This window comes from Balaenoptera ricei, chromosome 7 (assembly GCF_028023285.1).
Source record: "Balaenoptera ricei isolate mBalRic1 chromosome 7, mBalRic1.hap2, whole genome shotgun sequence".
In the NCBI taxonomy this organism is placed as follows: Eukaryota; Metazoa; Chordata; class Mammalia; order Artiodactyla; family Balaenopteridae; genus Balaenoptera; species Balaenoptera ricei.
The window spans coordinates 66,841,201-66,853,221 of NC_082645.1; the positions used below are offsets into that span (position 1 = coordinate 66,841,201).

The 12,021-nt window shown below is 38.4% G+C and overlaps 1 protein-coding gene across 6 annotated transcripts in view; it reads right to left on the minus strand.

The window, feature by feature from the left end:
• CCDC141 (coiled-coil domain containing 141) overlaps nt 1-12,021 on the minus strand; it is a 211,978-nt gene that overhangs the window by 80,884 nt on the left and 119,073 nt on the right. For all 6 annotated transcript variants that reach the window (XR_009504236.1, XM_059928228.1, XM_059928230.1 and 3 more), the window contains one exon: nt 1,786-1,958. Coding sequence is in view for 5 of the 6 variants with exons in the window: in XM_059928228.1 (XP_059784211.1) it covers nt 1,786-1,958 (173 nt within the window). In the remaining variant the exon portion in view is untranslated. The remainder of the gene's footprint in view (nt 1-1,785; nt 1,959-12,021) is intronic.

Sequence of the window (12,021 nt, forward strand, 5' to 3'; positions counted from 1 at the left end):
TAAAGTCAGGGAAAGCACCACAAGTAAAGAGTGGCCTGAACAGAGAAATAGTATGTATCTGAGCTTTGAGACCTACTTACTAAACTGACATGAGACCATTCCCCAATTACAACCGGAGACCTCACCACTTAATCCATCATCACATGACTCAGATCAATGTCAAACAGGTACACTGAGTCCAGGCACAACAAGTCCAGGCACCCCACAGGATATCTTCTGCCTGGTCCAAGACTCTTATACATTCTAGAAGACTGGACCTGTAGCAGGGGAGGGGAGAAAGGAGCTCTCATACCCATAGGGGCCAGACATGAGCACACTGGTTCTCCTAGAGCCGAGTGGACACACCATTACCCGATGCATGACGTGGAGCCAAAGTAAGGAAACTTAGTAACTACAGCTATTGTTAGTTTTCCAAAGGTGAGAATTATTTGCCCTTTTCATAGCCTCAGCTTTTTAGCTCCTGCTGGAGTATCTTGGATTATTTCTGATCTTGACTTTGCATGGTCCCATAGCAACCATCACAAGCCCTGGTTCAAGGTATCTGTCTGGACTCAGATTATCTTCTGAAAAGAAAATTCCCTAAACCCAAACTTACCAAATCAACCCTTGTAAACATGTCTAAAATAGAGCAGAATGAGGGTTTAAACAGAAATAAAATAATTTTTACTACATTTGACCTATTTCATGGTGTCTCAAATTGAATGTCTTCAAGTTTCAAGGGGATTATGGATATGGAAGATAAAAACAGGGCTTACCCCATTTGCAGAATCTTTTTTGTCTCTCTCTGTCAAAACATAAGCCCTGCCATCATTTCTTCCTAGTCAGTATCTGTTCCATGATCTGCTCTTTCTGTCATCTCCATTTTGTCTTCCAATCCCTATGCTTGATCATACGTTCTCACTGCATTCTCTTTCTGCTTCTCAAGGTCCTTCTCTCTCCTCATTCCCACCCAACTCTAAGATATATCAGAGTATATCACACTGATATACTCACTGAATGTGCTCATAAAAACAACCCACCCTAGCACACTGGTTGAGGGCAGGTGGTCTAGGATGCACTTGACCATTAATCTGGATCCATGCACTTGAATTCAAATTCTGGCTCTGCCACTAACTAACCAGCGGCATGACCTTTTGCAAGTTACTTAACCTCTCTGTATCTCAGTTGCTTGTAAAAAGAGAACATTAATAGTATATTCTATGCCTTGTAGAGTTGCTGTGAGGATTAATGGGATAATGCTTCTAAAGCTGTTGAGACAGTGCCAGGCATGTGGTGGGCTCTCAATTTTTTAAAATGTAATTATTATTAATTAATAATAATGTCATCTTTTACTTAGGGTTTTGCTTGGTGAGCCATCAAGCTCATAAATGAAAGGGAATTCTAGAACTTTATTTTTTCCAGAAAGGAAAAAAAGGGACAGAGTAGACTCAAGGCTTACGAATTAAAAGGGAGGAAGAAATCCCACGGAGATGCTAGGATATAAAAAGTGTACAGAAGGAAAGTTCTGTCTCTTCTTTTGTTCTTTCCCTCCTCCCTCCTCAGAAACTCATAGAAAGAAAGCTTTAGCATCTTCATGTCCTCAGGTCAGAATATAGCCTCACTTCTGGATGAGCAATGCTGTGTTCAGAATTACTGTTGACCAAAATTCAATAGAACCTTTTAAGCCATGTCATAATGCAGTAAAACATCAGAAGTAGGGAAAAAAATCATGCAACTTATTTTTTAACAGACTGTGGAAACTGTGAAAAAGCTTGTCACGCTGAGGAAGAAATAGACTTCACTTACCTGCAGGAGGCTAGTTCGTTGATTAAGGCTTGTCCCTCTTGCAAAGCATCAGCTGTGCAGTCTTTAATTTCTCTGTGTAATTCCTCATGCCTCGCTGCCAAGACAGGCAGACTTAAACCTTCTGATTTAAGGAGCTTAAGGTAAGCTTCAACTCTTCCAAGTACATCAAATGCCTGCCAAAGAAAACATACTTTCATTTTCTGCTCATCTAGTTTAAAGTCTACATCAATGTGCATACAAAATACTGGAGATTAAACCAGCCTGTTCAATTTATTGGTTTGATCATAACCAAAAACAACAATCTGAGTCTTAGAAAATAGCTGTAGAGCTTTAAGGCTCCATTTAGGGAAACTGATCGTAGTTTAGTTCAGCACAGATAAATGTCAATCCCATAAAATTACCAAAATAGTTTACATTGAGAATGTACCTATACAACACAGTTATAACTATATAAAATTTGGAGAGCCAGATTTATTTTTTGCATATTCTGTACTGGATACAACTAACGGATGAGATGTTTTAAAAATATTATGCAGACTTTCATAACCTGAATATCTCTGTAATATTCCTTAAAAAAATTCCCAATAAATTGCACTTTGAACCTGAAACACCATGGGGAAGTATTCAAAAAATTTTGGGGCTTTTGTCCCTTGCCTTTCTGAGTAAAAGATCTTCTGCTTGCTCCATCCAAGGCATCTGTCTGTCTATAGAGAAGATTGGAATTTGGTTCTGAAACAGTGCAAAGACTAAGACCAACGTAATATTTAGCTTCTGACATGTAAAACAGGATTATGCAGGAAAAAACATCACCTTGCAAACCAAGATACTGTCTTGAGAGAAGATTTTTGAAATTCTTTATTTTCTTCCTTTATTAGCAGAGGTATGGGGGATTAAGCTTATAGAATTAACATAGAGTAGAGACGAGCTATCCTTTTGGCCATTAAGGCCTAGTTGGCATTAAGAAAGGGGAATATATGATATAAAAGCAGTAAAAGAGGACTGTGGCAATATGAGGAAAAAAGAGATCAGAGTGCCATGGTCTTCATAGGTCACCTGATAGCCCATCTGTGAACTTGGGCCTGGAGAGCAGGAGATGAGTTAGGTAAGTTGAAGAGAAGGTGAACAGCAAGGGAGCTCTTGCCACGTTGCCCTCTGGCTGTACTGAAAGAAGCCACCTTACAGGGTGTTCCACACCACTCTGAAGAACAGTCCTATCCCAGGAAGCTTGACTGGGCCACAGTCAGCAGGGGCCTGAAGCCTAGCCTTTCTGGGTTGTTACAGTGGAAGCCAGTGAGCTCAGCAGGGGGCCACCAGGTGAACTAGGAAGACCCCACAATGAGAGCAATGGTCTCGTGAGTCGACTACCACTGAGAACTGAGAGAGACCAGAGAGGGGAGCAAGGCTGGGTTGATGCTGAGGGAACACAGTTTAAGCCAAATGTAGAGGTTACAGCCGTGGGCCTGTGTAACAGCACCAATACCTCTGCACCTGGCCACCTTTGAAGGGAGTGAGTTGTTTGTTTTTTTTTAATTTATTGAAGTATAGTTGATTTACAATGTTGTGTCAATTTCTGCTGTTCAGCAAAGTGATTCAGTTTTATATATATATATGGTTTATCACAGGATATTGAATATAGTTCCCTGTGTATATAGTAAGAACATGTTTATCCATGCTATATACAATAGTTTGCATCTGCTAATCCCAAACTGCCAATCCTTCGCTCCTCCACCCCCCTTGCCCCTTGGTAACCACAAGTCTATTCTCTATGTCTTTGAGTCTGTTTCTGTCTCATAGATAAGTTCATTTGTGTCGTATTTTAGATTCCACATATAAGTGATATCATATGATATTTGTCTTTCTCTTTACTTACTTCACTTAGTATGATAATCTCTAGGTCTATCTACATTGTTGTAAATGGCATTATTTCATTCTTTTTTATGGCTGAGTAATATTCCATTGTATATATGTGCCACATCTTCTTTATGAATTCATCTGTCGATGGATATTTAGGTTGTTTCCATGTCTTGGCTATTGTAAATAGTGCTGCTATGAACATTGGGGTGCAAGTATCTTTTCAAATTATAGTTTTGTCTGGATATATGCCCAGGAGTGAGATTGCTGCATCATATAGCAACTCTATTTTTAGTTTTGTAAGGAACCTCCATACTGTTCTCCATAGTGGCTGAACCAATTTACATTCCCACCAACATTAGGAGGGTTCCCTTTTCTCCACACCAAAGGGAGTGAGTTTTAATGGCAGAATTGGAACTGGACAAAATTTGAATTTACAAAATGAAATCTTTCAGATAGTGTCATATGACTTATATGTTGATATTCTGTTTTCCCACCAATGTCCTCATGTCTTCTGAATCTGCATTTACTGAGAGTGTATAAAGCAAATTCATTCCCATTTATTTACCAGATGATAGGAAGTAATACAAATAATCACTACAGTTTAATGAGAACTATGTGCTTCTTCTCTACTTCGTGTTTCACAATTAGTTTTCATTTCGTCAATAAATATTTCTGATCGTCTGCTGAGTTCCAGGCATATTGTTCTTAAGAGCCATGGGAGGGAGCAAGAAATTATTCCCTTTATATGACTGAGGAAACTGTGTCTCAGAGAAGTTAAATAAATTTCACCAAGTCATACTTGTGCTGAGGGACAGATTTGGTATTTGTACTCAATCTGTCTGGCCCCGAGGGCTCTGCTCTTAAATCCTGGGCTCTGGTGCCATGTAGCAAAGGATTTCTATGGCAGGCTTATGAGAGAGGGGCATTTCCAAGAAGACTGTTAATCTTAGGTGGAAAAGGTAGGATTTAAAAACTTACTTTTTGTAAATAGTGTCTACTTTTCCTTCTTACAGGTGAGAAAGGATACAGAGAAAGATTGAGCTATTTCTCTTATGTTTATAGGACTGTAAAAGAAAGATAGCTTTATTAAAGAAACTTTGAACCTGAAGAACTCTTCCTTATCTGATCCTTTTTCTTTCCTGCAGTTGGCAACAGAGCCAAATGGCTCAAGATGCTGATGTTAGAAAAGATGATTTGAATTGCTTCCTGGATCTTTCCAGAACACACTGAAACACCACTAGGCAATAACCACTGTTTCTGGAATTTTGCTTTATATTTTTAATTTTATTGCTTACTTTGAATAAATTGGAGTCCCTTGTTAATCAAGGGTTAGTTTTAAAGTCAGTGCCTAAAGCAAAAATCTGGTGTAGTCAAAATAATCATGAACTCCCTTAAATCATGCTTAAAGTTTAATATATGCTTATAGTAATACATACTCACACTTAGGACTGAGAGCCACCAAGCTAGGATAAAGGAAGAAATAAGGATAAATCTATACTTAGATGTCAAGACATTCACTTCATTCTTTCTTTAAGATAATTCTCAAGTTCTTACTGTGACTGGGGAAAGGATACAGACTTCAAAAGGGCGTTTTCTTGTCTGTAAGTTTAAGTCCATTCTATCTTAATATTAAGCCATTATAACCTTACTAAATATCATGTTTATTGTTGAGAATTAAAGAAGGAAAACATATGAAAGTAACAAGGGCACGATGGTGGAAATGTAGTAAGTACTCAGAAAATATTTGCTGGTTCTTACTCTAAATGTTGATTGATCAGACACATCTTTGAAAAATCACTGAGAAGAGCACGGCCACCTGCTGCCTGTCACTCATCCTACGTGGCTTTTTCTCCTCGTGTCCCCACTGAACAGCTGCTACTCTCAGATCCTTGGCCACTGGTCTCATCTTCATAGGAGTTAGATTCTAAAGCCACTTGTACATTAAACGCATGTGTGATGTGACTCCACCCTATTCCTGAAGGTTATCATAAAAGTATCATTTCCTAATGGCACGGAAATAAATTGAAGAGCTAAACATTCACTAGAAGGAGGAGGTGGTAGATCAAGGACCAGTATAACCCATAACTTACAATTAAAATAGCCAGATTTTCTTCCAGAGCTTTTTCTCAGAAAGATCAAAGTGTCAGGAAAGTATTTATGAATTGCTCTATGTATCACACTTAATAGAACTATAGCAGTAGAAAGGAGGTGAGTGATTTTTTTCCTTCATTGGCTCAACGAATATATTTACAAAGATCTACTATAGGTAAGATGGGCTGGATGCTGTAAGAGAGCTTATTCCTTACCCTTAATCCTAACTTAACCCTAATGGGAATAATCTATAGACACAGATATAGTTAAATTTCTTAATTTTAAGAGGAGACCTCTTTCAAGATTATACTGTCTGCGATTGTCTGAATCATATGCAAAGCTCGTTTCTCTTATTCCCACATAGAAAATGATCTAAGTATCATTGTTCTCACTTAATCTACCCCCAGAATAGAACTGAGTGCTTGTGTATTTACCAGATCCGTAAGGAACCTGATATACTGGATCCAGTCTGGAAAGAATCTCTTTGTTGCACACATGGTACAGAACAGGTTATTTCCAGCAAGAACACTGTGACCTCCACATAAACACCTTTGGAATTAATATTTTACATTTAGGTTTTTTTCCTTCACATCCCCTCTTTCTTCAAACCTTGTGTGAAGGTCAAATAGAGGTTTTATGAGCGGACTGGAATAAACAAGGATATAGGCACAAGGATAATATTTTCTCCCTCTGGGTTCTAGCTCTTCTTGACTACTTTATATAGCACCACTCAGTTCTCAAGCAGACAAGGAGGAGACGAATCAGCTCTTTTGGCCCTGGTTTGGGAAAGAGTAAGGAGTTGCTTAGGTTTTGTGTTCTAAGATGCTAATAAATATCTTTCCTTTTTCCCTTGTTAAGCACAGGATCCCAAGCAGGCTGCACCAAATCAAACAGAGATGATATCAAGACTTGGCACATTTGATTCCTTTAAAAATATCTATGAGATTAATACGTTTAGCAGGAACCATGAATCATGCAGCATAATTCTTATATCGTGCTATTTCACAAAGATGTTTAATAAGTAATATTGTTTACTTCTTGACTAATGTGAAGAGAAACAACATTAAAAGAAAGAAGACAAAAACCACTGTAGAACCCTGAACATTTCCTTTCATGAATCCCAAGGCTGGAGAATGAGTTTGGTCAGAACCTTTATAATTAGCAAGGATGCAAAACTTAACTCAGCTTCTAATTTGAGCACTGAACTCCACTATCTGCAGAGATTCAATTTTCCTCTGGGTTCAGTTTTTTAAAAGACCAAAAGCTTCAGTGTCTTTTCCTAAACATTACCTGAGATAACTTCTGGTGGCTCCCAGTTTGGCAAGCTGATTCCTAATTCAGGTCCTGTCCAAGCTTTCAAATGCCATGAAGACGGGGGCAACAGGGTGATGTAATTTTCATCTCCTGATAACTTGCTGCCTCCTACTACTGCTCTGGCTTATTCCTTGCCTCTTCAAAGTTGTTGCTTCTGGGCTCCAGAACTCCCTCCGTGTTACAAGTGTTACAAGGTTGATCAGTGACGTTACTGAGAGGTGTTTAAAATCACAGGCACCTGAAGCAGGGTTCTACCTCACAATTTGAAAAGCTAAAAAAAACACTGGACCAGAAGGCATTTGGGATTGAAAGTGGAGTGTATCTGAAGCCTCTGATTAACAAGGAATTGGAGGAACTTTATATATTGACCATTTCTTACTTTTTATGAGATGAGTCCATCTTAGAGATATATAAACTAGACCCATAGGTAGAACTTTAGTCAGCTAGTCACTTTATAATTTCTGGTTTTCTTTTATCGAAATTGACCTAAATGGTTTTAGGATGATCTTGGGAATATTAACATGGAATATGTCCATTTGCAATGTGCAAAGCACTTTTTTTTCATTTATTCAACAAATGTTTATTGAAATCTGTGGAGCAGGTGTGAAAATGAACAAAAGCACTGAGGTCATGTTAGAGTGGCGACTGCAGTATTAAATGCATATATAATGACAAATAATGGCTAGCACATAGGAGTGCTTGGTCATTCCATGCACTAGTCATGTATTAACTCATTTAGATAAAGCAAGGACTCTGTGAGGCACATATAATTGTTATTTCTATTTTACAGATTAGAAAGCCAGATGCACAGGAAAGTTAAGTAACTGCCCGAGGTCACAGAGCTAATAAATGTCTGAGACCAGATTCATACCTAGGCAGCCTGGCTCCAAAATCCATTATATTACGTTACAAAAGTGTCATCCTAGCAAATGTTTCTATATATTCACTTAACACTCCACAATTCCATTTATTTATTTACACTCCAATTCTCCCCTGCAAAGATTCTGTACATTTATCACTGATTTTAAGAACTTTCATCACTTTCATTACTGAATGTTCCCCGAAGTAGAATTGTTAGACCATTTTATTTATTTTTATTTTTATTTTTTTTCCTGTTGGGTGATACAGTTGATTGAAAGGCAAACTCGCTTTCTCCAGGAGTTCACTTACATGGAGGTAGCTGCCTAAGAATATCTCTTCCCCCTGACAAACCAAGGCAATCAAACCATACCCAAAAGCAGAAACCCAACAGAATAAGGCTATCGGCATTGTCAGATGACACTCAGAAGCAGGAAAAAAAATTATAAAGCTATATGATGATTGTCTCTTCAGCACTTCATTTGGCCACATACTTGTTTATTAAATATATTTTTTTTTAAACTAGCTAAAGAAAATACTCTCGAGTAGGGTTAGTTCTTAAAGCAACACACAGAAAAAAATACGTATGTGGGGCTTCCCTGGTGGCGCAGTGGTTGAGAACCTGCCTGCTAATGCAGGGGACACGGGTTCGCGCCCTGGTCTGGGAAGATCCCACATCCCGCGGAACAACTGGGCCCGTGAGCCACAACTACTGAGCCTGCGCGTCTGGAGCCTGTGTTCCGCAACAAGAAAGGCCGCGATAGTGAAGAGGCCCGCACACTGCGATGAAGAGTGGCCCCCGCTTGCCGCAACTAGGGAAAGCCCTCGCACAGAAACGAAGACCCAACACAGCCAAAAATAAATATTAAAATAAATAAATAAGAATACAACTCTTGCCAAAAACTGTCCTTTAAAAAAAAAAAAAAAAAGTATGTGTGTATAGTAAAATCAAAGAATGCCAGCACGTCAGAGCTGGCGAGGACCTTGAGCCCTGGTCCTCATCCGTGTCATCTGCCGCTCTGAGCACAGGTCTCTCAAGGTCACCCCGTCAAGGTGTTAGACCATTTTAGAAAAGAGTAAACTCAAGCTCAAAATGTAAATTGATTCGTCACATAGCCAATCATTTATTCATTCATTCAACAAAATGTTTTGAACACTAGGTGTCATACAAAGATGATTAAGACAATCTCTCTCTAAGGAGCACAGAGAAATACTAGGGGAAAAATAAGAAAAAAGCAATTAATGCTGCCTGAAGACCTCTCAGAGGAGGTGATACGGGTGATGACAAGTCTCTTTCTACAGCACTACCCTCCTTCTCAGATATGACACAGAGATTGAACTTGAAATTTGTGTTCCTGTGTATTAAAGTAATTAAGCTCTTCTCTTTCAAAATGATCTAATCCCAACTACCTTGGATCAATATAATCTCTTATGAACAGTATAATGTAGTTAGTTGGCCTTGAAACTCCACAGTTTCTAATATTCCACTGCTTTAACTCATTCAAATAATTATTGAGCATCTACTACCTGGAAGACACTCTTCTAGGTGTTCTGGTGAACACAAAGTAAAATTGACATGTTACTTACCCTGAAGGAATTTTAATTTAGCAAAGGGAAGTAAATCTACCCAGAAATATCTGTAATACAAGGAAGAATATATTTACTGCCAATGGAGGGGAGCAACAGTATGAAATTATGCACAGAAGGGAAACCAATTAATACATTCATACCTTAGAATTCAGTTGATAGCTTTATTGTGAAAGATATTCATGAGTGAGTGACAACAAAACTGAGTGTCTTGATGATAAGACTATTAAATGTAGACTGAGTTGTGGGCTTTCATGAGAAATGTAAGACGTTAAAGGTATTCCTTGATTTTGATATTTTTTCTATTTTAGATAGATATCTAATAATTGTATGTTAATACTTTAGCCATCTTTATCAAATGTTTACTGTGGTTTAAATAGCCTGTCCCTCGAAGTGAGAGCGAGGCATTGACATATATACATTACCAAATGTAAAACAGATAGCTAGTGGGAAGCAGCTGCATAGCATAGGGAGATCAGCTTGGTGCTTTGTGACCACCTAGAGGGGCAGGATAGGGAGGGTGGGAGGGAGACGCAAGAGGGAGGAGATATGGGGATATATGTACACATATAGCTGATTCACTTTGTTATACAGCAGAAACTAACACAACATTGTAAAGCAATTATACTCCAATAAAGATGTTAAATAAATAAATAAATAGCCTGTCCCTGAGCTCGAAAACCACGAGTTTTAAAATCATTCTCAGAGGGAGCACAGGAGTAGATTAAATTAAGATATCATCTGCGTCTACAGGAGGAGGTTTGCCTCATGATAATTTTTGCAAGACCTTAGTATCTCTGCATATTTAAGGACAGGTTTAGCATAAGATAGAAACTTCCTAGCATGCTATTCAAGACCGTTCCTGACCCCTTGCCTCTTCTACCACTTTTTGCCTCTCATCACTCCCAGCTTATAACCTACACTCCTGGCAAAATAAATTACCTGAGGTTCCCCAAACAACACTGTACCATGTAGCCTTCCCCTAATCCCTTCTTGCCCAGCCTTCCAAATTTAGCTCACTGGTCCCTCCTCTAAGAGAAGCCTTGCTTGATACCTTCCCTGGGTCAGGTTAAGGATCTCTTCTGTGTTCCCTAATGCTCTAGGCTTACTCCATCATGGCTTTTCCCACAGCACACAACACTTCTGTTTCCTTGTCTCTCCTCTAAACAAGGCTGATGGGGTCTTAAAGGCAAGGATTGTATCTTTCACTGCTTTAGCTCAAGTACCCGTATGACGCATGACAACATACTAGCTGAAGGCAAATGTGGAAGAAGGGAGGGAATAAAAGCAAGTTGCTTTTCTAAGAGAAACGGAAGTTGTTCTGGAAGTGAGAAATCGGAGACAGGCTGCTTAAGAATTATGAAACTGAAAGTAATTATACTTTCCTTGATGTCTAGTGACAATTAGCTTAATTTCTTGAATTCATTTCTGTCACTTCAACAAATTCCTTCTGGATAATGTTTTTTGGATCTTCTACTTGGACAGGTTTCTTCTTTCAATCTGTAGTACAACTGGACCATTTTAGTTAATTATTTCTCACATCTTGGCTAAAATGTATCTATTTTGAAAAAGGTAGAATAGTGTGTATATAAATTTTTTAAAATGTACCAAACTCAGTGCTTAATTATTTTGTTTTTGTTTGAAACAATAATGTTGCTGTAGGCATTACTGTTTTGTATCACTGTAAATATCTTGAAAAAGCAACATCATCTTTTTAAAAGACATCAACTTTTCAGCAGTGATGGCAGAAGCAGTAGAAGCCATAAAAATTATTATATTTCAAAGTGCTTCCATTATGTTCCTCTGGCTGCCCCAACTTTTGCTTCACCTGTGCTTTCAGGCCGATCACCCAAGAACCAGATCATGTAGTTCTGACCTCGGTCTCCCCTGCTTGCTTTCCCCAATGAAATCATATGGCTGGGAATAGAAAGTATGGGAATGAAAGTTCGTGACCCATCAGTCATGTTTTACAGCTTTAGGTTCAATCATCGTTGTCATATAAATACAGGCTCACACTGTTCTGCTCTCGAAATATATTATATATATTTATCTCTGATTCAAACCACATTCCCTAAACAATGGTAAATAGATTTTGGGTGATCAATACATATTAACCAGAGCTTCTTTTTTGTGAACGTGCTAGAAATATAATAAATGAGATCATCTATAATCATGAAAGATGAAAATTTGAGGGGATCAAGATGAGTTACGATAACAGGTGTTATGTTTGCATTTCATGCATGTCCTCATAACTCTTAGCAACATCTGGTAACCAGAGAAACTCTTCTCCAATCAGCTATCATCCAGTGTTGACAATCAACCTGTACTTGTATTTGTGGCTAAGTGATTTAGCAGATAGGTTCATCGAATGCAGCAGATAACTCTAAAATGAAAAGGGAGTATCTCGGGTTCTTTGAGTTACATGGCTCAATCTCCACTTGAATCTGGTTTATGAAAAGCATCAGCAACATTCCAGATACAAAATTAACATAGATAAATCTGTTGCTTTTCTGTACACTAATAATGAACTAT